General features: G+C 45.6%; 1 protein-coding gene across 19 annotated transcripts in view; it reads left to right on the plus strand.

Annotated features, from left to right (window-relative positions):
• TRRAP (transformation/transcription domain associated protein) overlaps window positions 1-22127 on the plus strand; it is a 111197-nt gene that overhangs the window by 63015 nt on the left and 26055 nt on the right. For 14 of the 19 annotated variants that reach the window (XR_016387746.1, XM_089895656.1, XM_089895658.1 and 11 more), the window contains 16 exons: window positions 414-627; window positions 1401-1526; window positions 1964-2110; window positions 2833-3032; window positions 3589-3710; window positions 4032-4245; window positions 6165-6344; window positions 8500-8646; window positions 9856-9975; window positions 10171-10458; window positions 10625-10762; window positions 11454-11566; window positions 11997-12132; window positions 15151-15342; window positions 20580-20808; window positions 21416-21681. Coding sequence is in view for 18 of the 19 variants with exons in the window: in XM_089895656.1 (XP_089751782.1) it covers window positions 414-627; window positions 1401-1526; window positions 1964-2110; window positions 2833-3032; window positions 3589-3710; window positions 4032-4245; window positions 6165-6344; window positions 8500-8646; window positions 9856-9975; window positions 10171-10458; window positions 10625-10762; window positions 11454-11566; window positions 11997-12132; window positions 15151-15342; window positions 20580-20808; window positions 21416-21681 (2832 nt within the window). In the remaining variant the exon portion in view is untranslated. Of the gene's footprint in view, window positions 1-413; window positions 628-1400; window positions 1527-1963; window positions 2111-2832; window positions 3033-3588; window positions 3711-4031; window positions 4246-6164; window positions 6345-8499; window positions 8647-9855; window positions 9976-10170; window positions 10459-10624; window positions 10763-11453; window positions 11567-11996; window positions 12133-15150; window positions 15343-20579; window positions 20809-21347; window positions 21682-22127 lie in introns of all 19 variants that reach the window. The other 5 variants (XM_089895661.1, XM_089895672.1, XM_022587764.2 and 2 more) reach the window with 3 other exon arrangements.

The following is a 22127-nucleotide window of genomic DNA, read 5'->3' on the forward strand; positions in this document are numbered from 1 at the left end:
ATTGATTTCATGATACACAGTTTCAAAGATACTTCCTTTTGGAAGGATATATGTATTTTAACTAAAAACATGAGAAAAAAGCAAAATTCATTGCAGTAGTTGCCTTTTTAAACCAGATTTTAGTGATTTTCAAAATTTTAGTACTAAATATTGAATATTAATATCTTTCATGAGCTTAAGGGAAGTTTGACTAAATATTTAAAGCAAATTTATTAAAAGGAAGATTATGAAATCCTACTGTGTTAATAAAATATGGTGGTCATTTATATATCTAATGTGTTTATTCTTCAGTGGTTGTTTATTTCATTTCCAAGTACTTATTGACACGTGTAGTTTTAATTTCGCTTGGTTTCTGTCTGTAATTCGCTGTACTGTTTATCTCATCTGTGTGTGGCCTGTGTTCTCCGTTCCAGGAGCAGCCCAATCAAGTGAACTATGGAAACATATGCACAGGATTGGAAGTGCTGAGCTTCTTGCTGACAGTGCTGCAGTCCCCAGCCATCCTGAGCAGCTTCAAACCCCTGCAGCGTGGAATCGCAGCCTGTATGACGTGCGGAAACACCAAAGTGTTACGAGCCGTCCACAGCCTTCTTTCACGCCTCATGAGTATTTTCCCAACGGAGCCAAGTATGTGACCTTTGCTGTTGGCACCTTTCTTTCTTTCCAAGTGGATGGGTGGGCACAGAGCTTGTTAGCTGAGAATGCTCATCCTCCTGTTACTATAGTGAGCATTTTATTATTCTGCTTTTCTTTGTACCTTTAAACTTTCTTTAAAAGAAGTTGAGGGCTTCCCTGGTGGCGCAGTGGCTGAGAGTCCGCCTGCTGATGCAGGGGACGCGGGTTCGTGTCCCGGTCCGGGAGGATCCCACATGCCGCGGAGTGGATGGGCCCGTGAACCATGGCCGCTGAGCCTGCGTGTCCGGAGCCTGTGCTCCGCGGCAGGAGAGGCCGCAACAGTGAGAGGCCCACATACCGCAAAAAAAAAAAAAAAAAAAAAAAAGTTGACATAAAAACTTCATGGTAGCAGTCTGCATTAGCAGTTTTGTGTCTGCCTTGGAAATACAGTTTTCTTCATCAGCTGAACATACCATTTCCATATGGTATTTAAAGGAAGCTAGGTTAAAATATGTTGTCAGTTGTTGAACAGCTTACAAGATAGAATTTTGGCTTCTCATATGTAAGTGTATTTAGGGTATTCAGGCGAGGCTTGGTGGCATGAAAGGTGGTTACTGAGCTCTGTAAACTGGGAACCACGCGTCCTGCGGTGAGAGGTGCCTGTGTCAGTCACTGCAGGTCCCAGACAGCCAAGCTCAATGCTAGCCTGAGGAGAGTTAGCGTCCCAGAGCCTGGCCGGGCCCGCGAGCCGGACCCCAGAGCCCAGGTTCCCACTACTGTTTCAGGCACTTCGAGCGTGGCCTCCAAGTACGAGGAGCTGGAGTGCCTCTACGCGGCGGTGGGCAAAGTCATCTATGAGGGACTCACCAACTACGAGAAGGCCACCAGCGCCAACCCCTCCCAGCTCTTTGGTGAGCGTGTGTCCATCGTGGTTTTCCCAGCGTGGTCCAGCTGTGCACTGGATGAGCTTTTCCTTCTGGGGCCGAGGGGCGCTGACCCCTTGCAGGCGAAAATCTTCTTATGAGTTACAGTCGGCTCTCTGTATATTTTACATGGTTCCTCCGTGTCCGCAGCCCCTTGTACACAGATTCAGCTGACCCCGGCTCGTGTAGCACTGTAGTATTTACTAGTGAAAAAAAGCTATGCGTAAGTGGGCTCATGCAGTTCAGACCTGTGTGGTTTAAGGGCCACCTGTAATGTTGACATTTGGGATTAACCTGTACTTTTGTCAGAAATGGCACATTTTTGTCTAGCACATTTTTTTAATGTTTTGAGTAGTACGTTTTTGTGAATTACTCAATTTTTTAAGACCTTTCTCAAAAAACACCTGTCACTCTCTACCTTTCAGGGACCCTGATGATCCTCAAGTCTGCCTGCAGCAACAACCCGAGCTACATCGACAGGCTGATCTCGGTCTTCATGCGCTCCCTGCAGAAGATGGTCCGAGAGCACCTGAGCCCGCAGGCCGCCTCGGGCAGCACGGAAGCAACCTCAGGTGACAGGCTCGGCCCCGTGTTCTTCCCTGAGGCTTCAACACCTAAACGTGCCGGCTGTGATTAGATTCTAAAGCCAACACGAATGTCTGTTGTTTTTATGCAGTTCAGTATCATTTGCTCTTCACAAAGAGGTTCTGAGCATTTCATTTACAACCATAAAAAGAGTCACTTTTAAAATGAACTGCTTTTAAAGATTGTGAATGTCAGAATGAAGAAATTTGAGCAACATTCATCACTAGATGAGAGTTATCTAACAATTTTGCTATAAAACAGAGATTGCTATTATCAGAACTATTATTTCTGAAGAAGAATTAAGTCACTGGTTCCAGACCTGAGCTGTGAGCTTCAGGAATCGGCGATATGTTGGTGTGCGGCAGGGAGCTGCGGTTGTCACTCTGCCAGTTGCCCCTCTGCCAGTTGCCCCTCGGAGCACCAGTGCCATGCATGTGACTTCAGGGCTTGGCTGTATGCGGGGTTTCCTGCAGTGGTCCCACCAGCTCCATCATCCCTTCCCCTGTGAGGAGGCTCTTATAGGGCCCCCCCTGGCAAGGCGGAGTAGTCAGAAAGCCATGAGGCACTTCAAATCCCAGAGCTCTAGTTGCAGGAGAAGATATTTTGGGGAGGAAATGGGCAGAATCCAGAGTGCCTTGCAGTGCGGGTGGTTGGTTGCCTGCTCAGGCAAGTTGGTAGAGATCGTTGGGCTCTTTCTCCGCTTGAGCAGGAACCAGTGAGCTGGTGATGCTGAGTCTGGAGCTGGTGAAGACGCGCCTAGCTGTGATGAGCATGGAGATGAGGAAGAACTTCATCCAGGCCATCCTGACCTCCCTCATTGAGAAATCCCCCGATGCCAAAATGCTCCGGGCCGTGGTTAAAATTGTGGAAGAATGGGTTAAAAATAATTCCCCGATGGCAGCCAATCAGGTGAGCTGCGAAGAGGGGCTGTGCTCTGGCCAGGTGATCTTCCTGTGTGTGTAAAAGGGAATTCAGGCGTCGCATTCTAAGCTCTTCTGCAAGTTCTCAAACAAAACATTTTTTTCTCCAGTGTTTGCGTTCACCGAATCTTCCCTTATGGTAGATTTTTCTCACTGTGCTTAACAGATTGTAAACAGAAATTTGGAATAACTGGTCACTTATCTTATAAGGTTTTACTTCTGTTAAAATGTTAAATGAACCTTACTTGTTAGTCTTCTATGGTGGTGAAGTTAAGCCAAAAATAATAATGATGGGGGATTATTATTTGATCTAGTAAGATGCTTTCAAACTTCTGATTTGTTTTTTAGTTTAGTTGCTTTTATGTTGGCACCTGTCTTGATCTTAAGCATCCGAAGAACCATTTAGAAACAGCCTTGTCTTATTTTACCTGAAAAGATCGTAAGAGCTTAAAAATTGGTAGAGCATATGGCTGAAATACTTGGGAGCATGTCTTTTTTCAAACAGAAATAATTGACCTTTTCTTTTAAAAAACAAATTTGTACAGACACCTACACTCCGGGAGAAGTCCATTTTGCTTGTGAAAATGATGACCTACATCGAAAAGCGTTTTCCAGAAGACCTTGAACTAAATGCACAGTTTTTAGACCTTGTTAACTACGTCTACAGGTAATCACAGCAATTAATCAAATGTTGCTCGTGTCAGTCCCTGGCCTGCTCTCTGACTAGCCAGTAATGTGACTTTTTAATCTTCTCATTATATCTAAATTTTAAATGTTCATTTAAATCACATAACATACTTTGGCATCATTAATGAGCCTTTTTGTTCAAATGCTGCATCAGCCCAGGACGATTTGGAACACACTCTTGGCCTTCATGGAGGCTTTTCGGAAAGCTGGTGTCCACTTGTTCACTGCTCGTTTGCTTACGGCCTGAGGGTCCCCCGTCCTGCGTAGCTCTGCTATCTCGGTGTCGTTCCTTGGATTGCAGGGATGAGACGCTTTCTGGCAGCGAGCTGACTGCGAAACTTGAGCCTGCCTTTCTCTCTGGGCTGCGCTGCGCCCAGCCACTCATCAGGGCCAAGTTTTTCGAGGTTTTCGACAACTCTATGAAGCGTCGCGTCTACGAGCGCCTGCTCTACGTGACCTGCTCCCAGAACTGGGAGGCCATGGGGAGCCACTTCTGGATCAAGCAGTGCATTGAGGTAGGACGGACCCAGCTCATGGTCCATGTGGGGGGCCTGGGGCCGGGTGTCCACACACACAAAGACAGATCAGACATCTCTACCATAAGACCGCTTTAATCTCTAGTAGGAAGGGAAAAGACTTAAAGCAGGAAGGGTAGAGCAGCCAGGCCAGACCAGCCTGACAACGCTGTGGGCTCTGACCCCTTAGTGCAAGAGGCCAGGGTGCTGGAGATGAGGCTCTGCGTTGAACGGTCAGGCTGTTTCAGTGGACAGCAGTTCAGATGGTCTCTGATGTTGTTCACGGGATTGTAGTCAAACTTCTGGCTTCATTCTTTGGATTAATCACCAACAAACATACTGCATCAGGCCACCTAGGTTTTCCGAAGCAGGTTACCGATGCTGTGCAAATAGGTTACCAGACCACTTTGTCTAATGAGACAAGGTTGTGAAATTCTCTTTGAGGGAAAAGAAGGGAATCGTGGCACTGGGTTTCAGTGAGAGCTTGTTGGCATGTTTCCTTTGGTGCTGAGTGTACGTTTTCTTAGTGCTGTAAATAGCAGTATCTGGAACTTCACAAATGGCAACACAGTGGGCAAAGTTCCCTGATTTATTCTTCATTCTTTCACGAGACTTACCGATTGCTATTAGGTGCCAAGCCCTGGGGTAGGAAGTGACAAAGACGAAAAAGACATTGGACCATGCAGAGGACAGGGCAGGCTGAAGGGCGCAGCTAGGAACCTGCTGTCCTGCCTCCTTCGTCCTGTGTGTCTGGTCCATTGCCAGGTGTTACCAGTTCAAGGCCACTCGCTTTTCTCCCTCCCCTCTCTGGCTCACGAAGATGACAGGAATGGTGTCCTTAGTGTTCACCCACCTTCTCTCCTGCCCGCCACAGTTCTTACTGTTGCAAACTTGTTCTGATAGAGTAAAGCAGACTGTGTCGCTCCTTGCCTTTGTACCCAGCACAAGACCCCACCTCCAGGATACCGTCTTGCTGGCCCCTCTCCAGCCCTGTGCTGCCCCTCTGCCCCCACTCGTTAGTCTCCAGCCTCACTGGCTTCCCGGGTTCTCACACATGCCACGTTCCTGACACCCACGCTGAACTGAAGCAGGTGCCCTTGTATCCTCTGTCGCCTGCCCATTCCCTGGGCTGCATCATCACGATGAGCTTGTGTGTGTTATGTGTTGATGTTGGTCTTGTCCTTCCCTCTGACACTCCAGCCTCACCGGGCGGGGGCACTGTCTCTGTGAAGTTGACAAACGAATCTCCAGGGCCTCACACAGTACATAGTGGGTGTTCAGTAAGAATGCAAGAGTTGCTGGGTTGGGGGTGGTGTGAGCCGGGTCGGGGCTTCGGGGAATAGTCTCGGGGGTGTTGCGTGCACGTGGGGACTGTTACCTCATGGGTGCCCCGCTAGGGAGCTCACACCATCCCCTGCGGACTGTGCGGAGCCCCTGGGGGTGTCGGGAGGGGGTGCCGAGGTCAGCTTGTGGAATAAGATGAGTTTGAGAAGAGTAAGTCGAGATGAGTTAGGAAGCTGTGTCTGGGCAGGAGGTGACGGCTGCCTGGCTGTTCAGGAGGTGATACCGGCAGGACCCGGTGAGGTGGGTGGGAGACGAGAGAGACGGGAAAATGGGCGGATGGAGCAACAGCAGCTGCACTCCTGCCTGGGAGACGCCTCTGAGAGGAAAGGGGAGGAGTCCTGTCTGGTAGGGAGAGAGATGCCCAGTTTACGCCTAGACACAGAGTCAGGGGTACCTGAGTGGGGACGCTGGGAGAGAGGGCCAGACTCCTTTCGAAGCTGGAGGGTGTAGAGCGAACTGGGGACTGGGGTCATCAGCATGTGCTGGTCGAGGCAACTCGGGGTTAATGGGGTCCACACGCCAGAGCACCAGGCGTGCATCCCAGGTTTGTCTTCTCTCCCGCAAACCCCCTCCAGCTCCTCTTGGCTGTATGTGAGAAGAGCACACCCATCGGGACCAGCTGCCAGGGCGCCATGCTCCCGTCCATCACCAACGTCATCAACCTGGCCGATAGCCACGACCGCGCGGCCTTCGCCATGGTCACACACGTCAAGCAGGAGCCCCGGGAGCGGGAGAACAGCGAGTCCAAGGAGGAGGTAACGCCCAGCGCACAGTGCCACCGTTCCACCGCGGGGCTCCCATCCCTGTTGGAGAATTTTGTATCAGCCTTAGAATATTTTTAGGGCAAGAGCAATGTGTTAAAACCTGTCTCTGCCTGAAAGCTCTGAACGTGGTACTGTGTTCAATACTTATATTTTCCTTTTTTTAATGTGGAGGTATAATTGACATACATCCTGTTAGTGTCAGGTGTACGGTGTAATGATTTGGTATTTGTATATACTGCGAGACGATCATCACAGTAAGTCTGGTCAACATCCATCGGCACACATAGTTACAGAGGTGTTTCCTTGTGAGGAGAACTTTTAAGACCTACTCTCTGCGCAACTTTCAAATACGCAGCACCGCATTGTTAACTGCAGTCCCCATGCTGTACGTTACATCCCCAGGACTTCTTTATCTTATAACTGGAAGTTTGTACCTTTTGACTCCTTGACCCATTCCACCTGCCTGCCACCCTCTGCCTTTGGCAACCTCCAGTCTGTTCTCTGTATTTAGGAGCTTGTGTGTGTGTATTTAGATTCTACACATAAAATTGAAATCATATGATTGATTTCAGTTAGCATAATGCCCTCAAGGCCTATCCATGTTATCGCAAATGGCAGGGTTTCATTCATTTTTATGACTGAATAATATCCATGCATCTGTTGATGGACACTTGGTTATTTCCATTCAGTTAGATGTTTTTAAAGGCAGAATTGATAAGCACCCTGTCTCATCATTAAATTTTAAGAGAGATCACTTTATCATGGGCTGTGCTGCTGAGCAAAGGGTGTTTTACTCTTTGGTGATTGTTCTCCCCAAGTCAGGAGTAGCCCGTGTTGTATTACAAAGCACTGCTCCAGGAAGTGACGCTGTCATGAAGGAACTGTGGCTCTAGCTGGCTCCGCGGTCCACCTACTGTGAACCTCCTGTGTCTCTACCCAGTCCTGGCAGGGGCGGCTGTGGAGCCCAGACCCGACTGGCAGGGCAGAGCCTTGGTCCTGCTGACTGTCAGTACCCCGTGTGGAGTGGCTGACACCACACAGGGTGTTGGTCTGTAAGCTGTTTCCTTTAGGGTGTTGGCCCTTGGAAGCTCAGCCTGCCTGGAGTGTTGGGTGTTAGAAGACAGCCAATCAGTGTTGAAGGAGGAGGGTACCCTCTTTGCTTTAAAAGGGGTAGTTGGTACCCTCTTCTGTATGTGAGACATCCACTTATTTTATTTACAAATAAAAATTTTCTTCACTTAGTTGCTAAGCACTAGGTCATTTGGTGATAGAATCGTTTTCTCTTTCTGTTGTCCTCCCGTGTGAAATAAGTTGCCAGCTTTGAAGTGATTCTTCTGCATTTTCAGGGCACGCACCAAATGGCCACTAGCGTGACTTAGAGCCTAGTCCGATGATTGGACTTTGACTGTGACTTCTCAGAAAATTCAGAGGGAAATAAGGTTCATTCTTTTTGGGGGATGTGTTGTGTAAAACACCATGCCAGCAAGGTTCTGTGCATTGGCCTGACAGTATTATTAATCTGAATGAGCAAGACAGCCAGGCAGCTATGTTGCATTTTATTTATTTATTTTTGGCTGCATTGGATCTTCGTTGCTGCGCGCGGGCTTTCTCTAGTTGCAGCGAGTGGGGGCTACTCTTTGTTGCGGGGTGCAGGCTTCTCACTGCGGTGGCTTCTCTTGCTGTGGAGCACAGGCTCTAGGTGTGTGGGCTTCAGTAGTTGTGGCTCGTGGGCTCTAGAGCGCAGGCTCAGTAGTTGTGGCGCACGGGCTTAGTTGCTCCGCGGCATGTGGGATCTTCCCGGACCAGGGCTCGAACCCATGTCCCCTGAATTGGCAGATGGATTCTTAACCACTGTGCCACCAGGGAAATCCCTAAAGCTGTAATTTCTTTTTAACTTTGCTTTCCATAATCCACATACGAAAGCAAAATGGTGCCATTTTTATAGTGTCATGTAAGAAAGAGAGCTAGGTCTGGTCTAGTTTAATCTGCTTGTTTTTTATTTTAGAATTCAAGATTATTTAATCAGAAACTTCCAAGAAACTAAAATTTTATTTACCAAAAGTGTAACAAGAAGTTTACAGGAGTTGTGATTGTTGATTTTCTTCAGTTGACCTTTTGGTTTTACATGTTTGTTTCTGTTTTTTAGGATGTGGAGATAGATATTGAACTAGCTCCTGGAGATCAGACCAGCACGCCCAAAACCAAAGAACTTTCGGAAAAGGACATTGGAAACCAGCTGCATATGTTAACCAACAGACACGACAAATTTCTTGATACGCTCCGGGAAGTGAAGGTGTGTGCAAATTTGGGGGGATAGTTGTGGTTCTCCCCCTGCCCCTGAACATTTTGAACAGTCCATGAACCCATGGACTCCCCCATTCACTGCTCGAGGTGATCGTTTCTATAGCCAGGTCTGTGGATACTCGTGGCCATTGAGTACTTTGGCCTCTGCCACGCTGACTTGGAGCAAGGAGGCACCTGGCGCCCTGACCGGGGTGAGGGGAGCAGCCACATGAGGTCAGCCAGGCTCGTTTCATCATGGCCTTCCTCACTGGGCAGCCTGAGTAGCAAGTAGGAGTATTTTCCACTTAAATGTTTTCTTCCATTTTCCTTGGAATATTTGTATCCTTGGGTTTTGCATTTTTAATAGAGATGTGGGTATGAGAGTGAATTCCCTTCTTGACCTGTTGTTGGGTAAAAAGGACAACATGATTGTTACGTGTGTGTCTCCGTCTTAGGCAGCAGGGCCCATGGAGGGACGGGAAGTGTGTGCCTGAGCCCCTCAGCGCCGGCTTCTTGATGCCACGTGGGGAGCTGGGCTTCAAGCAGCCAGAAACGTGGCTGTTTATAAGAAATTCATACTTCAAAAACCACGGAGCTGTGGACAAAATCAAACGCATCTGTGGATTTGATATACCCTCTGGGCCCCTGGTTTCCAACTCCGACCCCATTTGTGGGGTGTTCCGGTTCAGCCCTGTGCGTTCCAGGCACCTCTCCAACTCTTGCCCACTGTCAATTGCAGAGACTCTGAACTTTCATGGTTCTTGATTTGTTCTTCAGAATTACACCTGTTGGCAAATAGCTTAGCTAGTATGTGTATGCTTCTCCTGTTTCCTCTTCATGTCTTCAGTAGCCTCTGCTTTGATGGCGCCTGTGTGCCTCTCGTTTGCACTTCCAGCATCAGCATTGTGTTCGTACTTCTCGGGCCTGGTGGAATCAGTAATACGAAATGCGCTTGAAAGTTAAAAATGTAGGCGTGTCACTGGTGAGCCCCTTACCCAGGTCCTGGCTCAGCTGCTAAGCACACCGGGGGTCTGTGGTGCTCAGAATCTGTGTCTCACTGTGACATGACGTTTGTTCAGGCCTTTGAAAGTTTGGAAGTGGAGGAGCGTGTGGTGAGGTGGGGCAGTAACGTTTCCTGACCCGAGACGCATGGGGCAGCCGCATAGCAGGGGTTTCAGCACCAGCCCTTGCCCGCTACACCGGTCTTTCCTCTCCGCAGACTGGAGCCCTGCTCAGCGCTTTCGTCCAGCTGTGCCACATCTCCACCACGCTGGCCGAAAAGACGTGGGTCCAGCTTTTCCCCAGATTGTGGAAAATCCTGTCTGACAGACAGCAGCATGTGAGTCTGTTTTTTAAGTCCTCTTTTGAAAAATATAGTTTTAGCTTTTGATAAGTATTTGATTAAGTTTCAAAGGCTGAGGAAACTAGTATTATCCAAGAGTGAATTATCAAAAATATCCCAGATGCTGAGTGAGAGAGTAAAGACGGGCTGATTTTTGCACAAGACCCAGGTCAACCTGCTCTTGGGTTTCAGGCTCTGGCGGGCGAGATCAGCCCATTCCTGTGCAGCGGCAGCCACCAGGTGCAGCGGGACTGCCAGCCCAGCGCTCTCAACTGCTTTGTGGAGGCCATGTCCCAGTGTGTCCCTCCCATCCCCATCCGGCCCTGCGTGCTCAAGTACCTGGGGAAGACCCACAACCTCTGGTTCCGCTCCACCTTGATGCTCGAGCACCAGGCCTTTGAGAAAGGGCTGAGCCTGCAGATTAAGCCCAAGCAAACGACCGAGTTTTATGAGCAGGAGAGCATCACTCCGCCTCAGCAGGTGAGGCCCCGCCTTGCTTTGCTGGTCACGTCTTCCTTGCTGGTGACTTCGTGGTCCCAGCAAACATCTCCCCAGTGATTTTAAATTAGGTACCGTGAAGTTGCTTTGTTGGGGCAGGGGGAAGGCAGTTGTCATGAGCACTCAGAAACTGGGACCTGTGTTTCAGGAGATTCTGGATTCCCTCGCTGAGCTTTACTCTCTGTTACAAGAGGAAGACATGTGGGCGGGCTTGTGGCAGAAGCGTTGCAAGTACTCGGAGACAGCGACGGCCATCGCCTATGAGCAGCACGGGTTCTTCGAGCAGGTAGTGCCGTCGGGCGGGACGTCCAGGTCGCATGGGTGGTGAAAGGCGTTTATAGTGGTTCTTCAGTATGTCCTCCAGTCAGCTCGTGTCTAAATAAGAAACTTACTGTTTTCTTTGAAGCATTTATTTATCCACATAAAGACTCTTAGATTAAAGTCTCAATTTCAGAGAAACATACGTATGTGACGTGAACACTTTTAAAGCTCAGTCCTGACTCATTTACTGCTAGTTGCTAATGTGGATGCTTCTTATCTACAGTCATTGATCCTGTTGGAAGTAGTAGGTAGATTGTGATCATTGTGAGATTTTAATCCTCGTGCCTGTCCTTTCACTGTAGTGTGGGTCACTGTCGCAGGTATGGTCGCAGCCGCGTGTAGGACACTGAGCCACAGAAACTCCAGAGGCAGAGGCACGGGCTGTGGCCCCTGCTCTCATATCTGACGGATGGAAAAATGAACCCGGGGTCTGGGCACTCTCCCTCCCGCTCCTTCCGTTGTATGTGGGGAATTATGCACCTTCTCCTCCACTCTCTTCTATTCTCTGAATGGAGAATTCTGGGTGTTGGGTGACCTTAGAGAAGAGCAGCGAGACACCCCTGGGTCTGTGACGCAACTTGCCCTAAATAATTGAGCAATGGTCATGTAAAAGTTTCTAGTTAAACCGCAGTTTGAAAGCAGTTTAACTTTTTTAGGCACAAGAATCATATGAAAAGGCAATGGATAAAGCCAAGAAAGAACATGAGAGGAGTAATGCCTCCCCTGCTATTTTCCCAGAATACCAGCTTTGGGAGGACCACTGGATTCGGTAAGCTGAACAGTGACGTGTTCAAGAATCAGTTAAGGAAACCAGTGAGAATCTCTGAAATTTTCTCATAATGAGTGTTTTTAAGAGGGAACTTTGCTGCTTTCTTTATGGCCCTGTGAAGAAAAGAACAAACAAAAACCTATAAACAGCTTTTAAAGTCTTGAGTAATTGAGAGTGTGTTGGAGAAACAGTGAATGACTCCTGCTCTCCACAGGCTCCGGAGCTCTGAGCTCTGTGCTGCAGGGGCTGCGGTTCTTGCTGCTCCAGGGGCGCGCATAGTTTACTGCCCTGGGGCACCTCAGCATCCCGCAGAAGCCCACCCTTCTCTGTTTGGGGGAAACACTTTTTCCTTTCGGTGGAATGGAAATGACTTAAAATCCCATCTGTGGGTGTGGTCACTGAGCTTTGGCCCTGGATCCCTGGTCTCTAGGTGCTCCAAGGAGCTGAACCAGTGGGAAGCCTTGACGGAGTACGGCCAGTCCAAAGGTCACATTAACCCTTACCTGGTCCTGGAGTGTGCTTGGCGGGTGTCCAACTGGACCGCCATGAAGGAGGCGCTGGTGCAGGTGAGACCCTACCCCTCCCTGCCCACCCCGTGACTAGTCCATGCTCAGGTCACAGTCTCCACAGCTGAGTGGGGCCCTGTTGCCAAAGCTGTGAGTCTCTGGAGATTTCCCTTCACTCACAGCAAGCTGGGCATTTTGACAGATGAAAGAGAGCGCTTGGAAAGCAAGAGTTATTTTGGGTTATCACTAACATCTTTCCTGAGTTTGAGTTAAATTATAACTTAAGTATTAGTTCATTATTGAGTTACAGTAAAAAGTATCAGGTGGAGACCTTGGATTCTCTGAGAAAACAGTAATGTCTGGAGAAATTTGGAAAAACAGAGGCAATTGTACTGGTGGACTTGGTTGGCAGAAGCTCTGCAGCAGTGAGTACAGCAAAGGTGGATTGTACAAGCCCAGGGCCTGGCACAGTAGCTGCTGTTAGTAAGTTTGTTACATGAAAACAGTATCACATTCAAAGCATGTCTTGCATTACGGAAGTGGTAATTGTGCAGTGTAATTGAACTTGAGCCATTAACGTGGTTGAGCGCTACATTTTCAAAAATTAAACTCCATCCAGAGGAATTCAGTGCATGACGGGAGAGCAGGCACAGAGGTACAGTTTTCTTTCTCACACTGGGAAGCCTGTGTCAGGGCATCAGAAGTTATGGTGTCAGACAGTGCAGCTGTGTTGTCTGAACCCCACGTCGTCGTCGTCATCGTCATCGTCATCGTCATCATCACTATCAGTCACCACCATCATCACCATCATCAAAGCCTTGGGTGGTCTGTGAAAGCAGCTATTCTTGTTGCTCTTTATTTTTTCCTGCATCTGTACCCTTCTGTGATTTTCTCCCTTGGCCCCTTTTCTTTGCTGCTGCTCCTCGGTTTTTGACCTTTTCTATGTGGTGCCAGTGTTATGGGGTTTAGGGGTTTACACTATTGTCCTGTTCTCACCTTCCCCCTTTACCTAGTAAGGGTTTATTTACAGTCACACCAATGATTCTCCTTCCTTAATATGGAGATTCAAAAGCACATTGAGATTATAGGCCACTTTGTTTGAAAGGATTAACCTAAAATTTTAACTTGTATTGTGGATACCATGCTTATTTTGTTACTTCTGCTGCTTTTAAACAAAATGCAAAAGATCGAAGAACTGAAGTAGTCACAAGCTGTTAACTCCAGAGTGGCTACAGAGCCCAGGGTCTGGGCTCTCAGGATGGGACCTGGGAAATGGCTCACCTGATGCAGGGAGCTGGTGTTACTCTGAGAAATAACCAATCACTTATGTAGGTAAACAGAAATAAATATTTTGCTGACAGGTTGCATTTACAGTTGATTGTTCTTTATTCTGATAAACTTTCTCCTTTATTTTATCTCAGTGTAAAAATATTTATATTATAAATAAGTATTTATAGCTCACTCTAATGGTTTCTTTTTCTCCTTTCCAAGGTTTCACTTAGCAGGATATGTGCAGTATCATACCATCCATAGGTCTGACAAATGATCTTCTTCTTTCACAAATTCTTGATTACTTTCCCAAAATTTTAAAGCACTTACTGGTTAGAAAAAGCTCAAAGTATATTAATAAGCACTCTGGGTAATCTGCAGTAAATTAATTCCAAATGGTCTTGATAGTACTAACTTATTTACTCATTTACCAGTATTTAAAAGAAAAAAAGGCAAATTACCTTTCTTTTTCCTCCTGGGTCTTGCGATTATGGGGCTGCTTGTAGTAGTTCATTTCTTGGTTTGATTTAATAATTGGGGTAATTTTTTTCAGTGGAGGAGAAATTAGAAGACAGGCCTTTGTTCTTAATGTTACAGAGGGCAGGTGTGATTGACAAAAGTCTGTCTTAAATAGTGTTTAAGTCCAGAAAATGTAAGATTTTAGGTGTAATTTTAGAGGATCATGTAGGAAGCAGATGTGTTTACAAGGTTGTCTCCCTGAATTTCTTCATCACTGGATTACTGAGAACTAAGAGGGGCCATCGATGTGACTCTGCTGTGAAAAAGTCAGATGTCAGAAAACAAGGCCAGGTGTTATGTCAGCGCATTATTATTACCATCACTGCTCTTACATCGTTTGTACAGAGAGCAGCATGGGACTAAGACGTGTGTAATTTCTATTGTTACTTCCCAAAGGTGCTTCACAATGAATGTCTCATTGATCTTGTTACAGCAAGTCCTATAAAATTCTTTTAAGAATATCTCTATATTATTTCATTTTTTTATACACAAAGAGATTATTTTTGAAAAGAGTTTAATTTTTTAATTTACATTTTTTAAAATGCTCTGTAAAAGGCTGATAAAATGCAATGAGTTCTAATGCCTTCTTTAGAAAGTGGTGGGCAAACACAGGTGCTTTCCCGGGCACACCTGGAGCCTCTACCTGGGCTTAGGGCCAGTGGGAGGAAACGTGATGGCTCTGGGCTCTGTCCACTTCATCAGAACTGATAACCAAGATATGAGAAATCTGGGGGAAACTTTATAGTAGATAATAAAGTGCGGCTTTTAAATGACAGTAAAATTTATGAATGTTCACTCATATTCTTATAAACCTGAATCGCTGCCTTCAGCTTCCTTATATAATGTGGAACAAGTTAGATTAATTTCCCAGGATAACAGTGTGAATTGGAAACAATTCAAAATTATACTGATATTTATCAGAGAGGAGATGAGCACATATTTAATCCTTTGAAAATTCACTGGCTGACTTTGTACGTTATTCATCTGGTCCGTCATAATGGTGTTGATCAGTTTCCCCTTTCTGGAACTACTAGTGACCTTAAAGCAAGGAGTCTGTGGCACCTCCATAGATAGAGAGATTGGCCACTCATTGGTATTCGGCAAAGGAGAGTGTCCAGAAAAAATCTAAAGCATGATGACGTCTCTAAAGAAAATGAGTATCTATTTATAGCTTAATTTCTGTTTATTGCTTTGCAAACTGGCTACCAAAAAATTGACTTTACTTTCTGACTCTTTCCACTGAGAGGAAGTATACCCATTGTTTCCTATGTGATATTCTTCCATAACCAGGTAGAAGTAAGTTGTCCAAAGGAGATGGCGTGGAAGGTCAACATGTACCGTGGATACCTGGCTATCTGCCACCCTGAGGAGCAGCAGCTCAGCTTCATCGAGCGCCTGGTGGAAATGGCCAGCAGCTTGGCCATCCGCGAGTGGCGGCGGCTGCCCCATGTGGTGTCCCACGTGCACACACCTCTTCTCCAGGTGGGTCCCTCATAGCAGAGCTCCTCCTGTCCAGGCTTAGGTCCATAAGCTGAGCTGGACGGGAGAGGAAACTCCTTCCACGTGTCGTTTCCCATTTAAACTCATCCTCGGTGAAAGGAAGGCCAGAGTCAAAACGGAGAGGACTAAAATGTTGCGTCTCATTTTTGGTGCTTCCAAGGGATTTAAGTGACAGAAGCCGTCCCACAGGAGTGATCTTGATGATTTTCATTTTTGCTTTAGGAATATTCTTTAATGCCCACTGTACCACCATCAGTGTGATGCCACTGTTCAGTCTGAAAAGGTCTCTCCTCCTCTTGAGACTCTTAAGACTGCAGTTAAATAGGTTGTGCCTTGGCTTCTTCCTTTGTGTATCGTCTTCACTATTTCTGACAATTTGTTCAGCCACACTAGCCACCATTCAGTGGCTCAGATCTAAAGGGTCTCTCCCCACGGCGCCTTGTGCACACTGCCCTTCTCCATGGAACATGCTTCTTCCCATCCTCCCAGCCCCAATGCATACACACACACACACACACACACACACACGCACACGAAGGGCTGTGTCAGCTCTTGGCTTCTTTTATCTGGCACCTGGCATGGAGCAGCTCCCAGTGTTATTGAATGAGTAAAACTATAGGCAGAATGGTCATACTTTTTTCCTCTTGAAAGAGTAGTTTTGAGAATTAAACTGCTATATTGATTTTTATAGTGTAGTTTTTTATAGATTTTTTAAATGATATAGTTATTTATTAATATACTTAGATTATTTTGTCATTGTCATAGGGAACCAGAAGTTCATTGAAGCAATTAATCGCTTTGTTTTGATATTTTTCCTCTTTGTATCTATTATTTTTGGCTTTTTCTCAAGGTGTGCACTAAGGTAGTGTTATTTTGCAGGTATATAACATCTCTAATCTAGGTTATTAAGATATTCTAAAGCCTTTATTTAAAGTGGACTTTTTCTTCCACATCCTCTAAAAGTGCAAAGATGGGTTGCATGTCGTAGCTGTTAGGAAAAAAGTTATTGCATGAACATAGGAAAAAGTTGTCAATGCAAGAAATATTGAGAATGACTGAGTATTATTATGGATGAATGACTAAGTATTACTATGAATAACACAGTTGTGAATAAATAGAAATTATTGTGTGGTTATATATTCAAAGTACAGAATATAAAATGCAGTATTTCAGACAATCCTGATTCAGGAATTTTGGAAGTGAAATTAAAGGCAGTTTCTCTTCCACTGCTGTGGTCACGGTTGATACTCAGTTATTTGTTGATTAGTTTGGTTATAAAGCTGACTGCATTTAGAGAGATGACTTCCTCCCCCAAGTAGCACTATCAACCAGCATAGCTGAGAAATCTTATAGAAAACAAAGACATAAGAATGATTTTATGGAAACGATTCAGTTTGATCATTCAGTAACTATTAATTTTAGGGTCTGAGGAGTTTGAGGAGGTAGAAAGGATGAGCTCAGAGAAGTGTTTATTTAAAAAAAATTAAATGTAAGTACCTTTTTTCGAAACCTATAAACGTTAAAACAATGCCTAATTTTTTGAAATATTTATCATGTTTTAATAAGTTATAAAATAATGTATTTCAAACTACAGCTTGTGTCTGTCCCCCCTCCTCCTCAACTACCACCCCTCAAAAAAATCACTGAGGGGGAAAGTTTTGGTGCTTTTGCACAGCAACATTCCTGTCTAACTGACTCTAGGACCCCAGACTTATGATAGGGATTTTAGATGGTGCGTTTACCCCTTTGGCCTACTGAAAACATCAGTACTGGGCTCCTGGATCAGCCACTAGTCAGGAAGAAACACAGAGTCTGAGCGCTGTTGCAGAGGGAGTGACTCTGCTGTCATGTTGTCCAGAAGAGCAGCATAAGGGCCTCTGAAGTTTTACTTCTTCATAGCAGCAATGGGCACAACGGGGGAAATTGTTAAAACCAACCTTTCACAACTCTGAAATTTAAAGATTTGCAGTAATCCAGGGAGCATTTAAGGAAAAACAGCTGTATTTCAGTAAGAATAGCAAGGTTTGTGGCATTTAATTGTCCTGTTCCCATTACCCCTCTCCCCAGCTCTGCCTTGAAAGCCAACGGCTTCCAACCATAGTAGCTGTGAAAACCAGCCTAGCAGCCACCAGTGGAAGACAGTACAGATTTAGAGACCCCCCCAAAAAGAACCCAGCCCCAGAATGCTGGCACTGTTTAACCAGCACTACAGCTCCTAGAAAAACCCTATTCACAGGGTTTGTCTCTATTTGACCTGACTCAGAGCTCGCTCAGTGGAGAAAGTCATATGTGAGAGCGTTTGTCAAAAATAGTCCCTGGCAGTTGTTTAATATCACAGCTGCCTGAGGTAGCAACACCAGTCCCGGGAAAGGGAAGATTAGAGAATGAGATGTCTTTATATATTGTGAAAAGCTTTAACGTATTCCTGGGAATCTAGAAGACCACATACACATACATCCTGTGCACACATGCTCAGGAGAGACTTGAGGATATCCTAAGCTTTCACCTCTGGCTGACCTTGGGGCTCTGTATAAGTGGGAAGTAAAGGCTGAGGCAGAATTGAAGATTGCCTGGCTGAGGGATGAGGGCATGCTGCAAAAGGCACACAGAGCCTTATCATTTCAGGTCTTTACGGAAATCTCTGTCTAATCATTTGCTGACCAGTAAGCTAACTGAGCAGAGACTCTAGTGGTTACATTCTACAAAGACTCTACAGACTTTATAGAAGTAGTTCAGGAATTTTTTTTTTTTTTTTTTTTTTTTTCTGTACGTGGGCCTCTCACTATTGTGGCCTCTCCCGTTGCGGAGCACAGGCTGCGGACGCGCAGGCTCAGTGGCCATGGCTCACGGGCCCAGCTGCTCCACGGCATGTGGAATCTTCCCGGACCGGGGCACGAACCTGCGTCCCCTGCATCGGCAGGCGGACTCCCAACCACTGCACCACCAGGGAAGCCCAGTTCAGGAATATTTGAAAAAGTTTTATCTGACCTATAAGCACATGAAAAAAGTGCTCAACATCATTAGTCATTAGGCAAACGCAAATCATAACCACAATGAGATACCACTTTATACACATTAGCATAGCTAGAATGAAAAAGGTAATAGCAAGTATTGGTGAGGATGTGGAGAAAAATGGAATCCTCATATGTTGCTTGTAGGATGGTAAAATAGTGCTTGCTCTTTGGAAACAGTCTGACAGTTTCTCAAAATATTAAACATGGAATTACCATAGGCTCAACAATTTCACCCATAGGTGTAAATCCAAGAGAAATTAAAACTTATGTCCACAAAAACCCGCACACAAATGTCTACAGTGTTAATAGTCATAATAGTCAAAATGTGGAAATACTCCAAATGACCATCAGCTGATGAATGAATAAATTAAAATGGTATATTCACGCAATGGAGTATTACTCGGCAGTAGAAAGGAATGAAGTACCAGTATGTGTTACAGCGGGGTAAACCTTGAAAGTATGCTAAGTGAGGAAGCAAGACACAGAAGGCCACATGTTGTATGATTCCATTTATATGAAATGTCTAGAATAGACAAGTCCATAGAGATAAACAGTAGATTAGTGGTTGTCACCTTCTAGGGGAGGAAGAGTGGAGAGAGGCTACCTGTGGGCTTCTTTCTGTAACTAGATAGGGTTGATGGTCATATAGCTCTAGGAAAAATATACATGGTCGCTGAGTTACAATTTTTTGACTTTATGATGGTGTGAAACAATTTTTTGACTTTATGATGGCGTGAAAAAATATATATATACAATCTGTATTCAGTAGAAACCATACTTTGAACACTGAATTTTGACCAGACCAGCGTATGTGGTATGATACTCACGTGGTGCTGGGTAGTGGTACCAAGCTTCAGCTCCTGGTCGGCCATGCAGTCACGAGGGTCAACAAGCACACGCTTACAGCTATTCTGAACCCATACAACCATTCTGTTTTTCACTTTCAGTACAGTTGTTACTAAATTATAAGAGAAAGTCAACACTTTATTATTAAATAGACTTTGGGTTAGGTAGTGTGAATGTTTTAAAGCACATTCAAGTTGGCTGGGCTAAGCTAGGATGTGTGGTAGGTTGGGTGTGTTAAATGCATTCTCAACTTCAGGTATTTTCCACTTAGGATGAGTTTATTGGAACATAACCCCATGGTAAGTTGAGGAAGATTTGTCCTAAAAACTACTGAACTGTACACTTTAAAAGGTGATTTCGATGATGTTTCAATTATACCTCAGTAAAGCTGTTATAAAACAAATATCCCATTGTTCTATTTTCGGTAAGCTTTTGGTGGAAGGATGAGATAAAGGTTTCAGAAACCGGAATGTAATGAATTAAACTTAAATGTAATGAAGTATAGATGGAAAGCATAAATTCCTAAATTTTTAAAATTAAGATGAAACAGAAGGATACTGAGTACTGAACTTGGTGCTGTGTTTGGGGATTCAAACAATTTAAAACTTTCTGCCTCAAAAGAGAATTAGGCTGGAGGGAGGTGACATAGCCATAAGAAGCAAAATTTTAAGAGGGAGTCTGTGATTCAGTGCCACGTGGTAGGACAGAAAATAAATACAAGGATTTAGAGAAGGGAAAGATCCCTGTGGGAGAGCAGAAGGTGAAGCTTGACAGGTAGAGTTTGAATAGGCTCGGAATTGTGGCCAAGGCCTCCCCGTAAGGAGAGGGCACCATAAATTTGGAGCCAGCAACACATCTAGGGTTTAAAGGGTAGTGACCTGGACAGATTTATAGGGATGTGATGAAAATGCATGTATCAGCCCAAAGAGATCATTAGAACCGTGTTCTGAGATGCTTGACGTGGCTCCGGGCTTCAAATGTTCATGGAAGTAAAGCTTGAGGGCAGGGGGACCAGGCTGTTCTGGTCTTAGGCGTCGGTAGACAAAGAGCCACACTTAGCTGGTGGCAAAGGGAACAGAAAAAGGATAGTTATGGGGGGGCGGGGGGAGTCGGTGTTCTCCAGGCCCCAGTGTCACAGCAGCCACAGAGCAAAGGTGTTAAAATGGGGGATGGGGACAGGGACCACGAGAGTAGCGTTTGACGTATGGAGTAAGTTAAACGTGGCATCTGAGGCACAGCGCTTCCTTTGGTAATTGAATCATGAGCTCTTCACAAAGAGGATTCCTGACTGACTCTGGTTTGTTATCCTCCTTCAATCTTACTGCTCACTGTGGAATCTCTTATGCTGGTCCCTTTTAGGCAGCCCAGCAAATCATTGAACTTCAGGAAGCCGCTCAAATTAACGCAGGCTTACAGCCCACCAACCTGGGAAGGAACAACAGCCTGCATGACATGAAGACAGTGGTGAAGACCTGGAGGAACCGGCTGCCCATCGTGTCTGACGATTTGTCCCACTGGAGCAGCGTCTTCATGTGGCGGCAGCATCATTACCAGGGTAAACCTACCTGGTCCGGCATGCATTCATCATGTAATTTTCCAGACACCCCACTGTTCTGGTTTCATGTCTTGGTTATGTTTTGTTGTTTTTTGTTTTTTTTTCTTTTACCGGATTTTCTCTTTTTTGGCATGGTAGATGGTGGTTGTTATGACAGGGTAAAGATGAAGGTGGTGAAAGATGGGAAGAATTTCCCCCTACCTGTTCCCTTTTTCCAGCTAAAACAGACGTGCTGCTGGACACTGTTGCACCAGGGGCGCAGGCCAGTGGGATCACAGCCTGGGTTGTGGCCCTCTGTGTTTTGAAGCCCCCTGAGGAAAAGCTGCACTCAGGTGGCAGCGTGTAGCCTCTTTCACCTTCCCTGGTCCCCTCTGCTCTTCCCCTCAACCTGCCAGGCATCTGTTTGTTCACAGCGACCTTCATGGTTTAGTCAGCCAAGACGGTAACACCCAACTCAAGTTAGTGCTTCTTAGATCTTCCTTTTGATACAGAATACGAGGAAAAGTAATGAGGGTTTATCACAGAGCTTCCCATTGCATAAGCCATGTGTGTTTGTTTTTCATTTTTTATTTAAGCCTCATTGTGGAACACTTTGAAAAATGTTTGACATGGACTGAAAACTCAATTCTTTGCTCTCTAGCTATTGTAACTGCCTATGAGAATAGTTCTCAGCATGATCCAAGTTCAAACAATGCTATGCTTGGGGTTCACGCATCGGCTTCAGCAATCATCCAGTATGGAAAAATTGCCCGAAAACAGGGACTGGTCAACGTAGCTCTGGATATATTAAGTCGTATTCATACTATTCCAACCGTCCCTATCGTGGATTGCTTCCAGAAGATTCGGCAGCAAGTCAAATGCTACCTGCAACTGGCAGGCGTCATGGGGAAGAACGAGTGTATGCAGGTAGAGTGCCAGCCGGACCCCGTGCCTGCCCGCCCACGCCCAGGAGGTCTGGGGAGGAATGAAGGGTCCATGTGGAAACGCCTGGTTCCGACAACAGGGAAAGAGGCTAGAACTTTACAAACACAGCTCTGGTCTTGGGGAACAGTCCTGCCAAAACAAGAAAGGGACAGGAAGCCGCTTGAGTATTTGAATGAATTATATGTGATGGTCTCTATTCTACTTGGTTAATGTAGTTAAGGAAAGAAAATTAAAAACTGCAGAACTATGAGGGTATATGGTAGATTTGGGCTATGTTCAGAGGAATATTAATAAAAACAATGAAACTGACTAGATATGGTAAAGCTTTGGAGAAAATAATACCATTACGGTGTCTAGAACTGAATTTGCATTTAGTGATTGAGTTTAAATACTACTTGTTAGTCAGCAAATATTCATGGTGGGCAAGC

This window comes from Delphinapterus leucas, chromosome 15, assembly GCF_059928025.1.
Source record: "Delphinapterus leucas isolate spDelLeu-1000000601 "Yukka" chromosome 15, BTC_Dleu_Yukka2, whole genome shotgun sequence".
NCBI classification, from domain to species: Eukaryota; Metazoa; Chordata; class Mammalia; order Artiodactyla; family Monodontidae; genus Delphinapterus; species Delphinapterus leucas.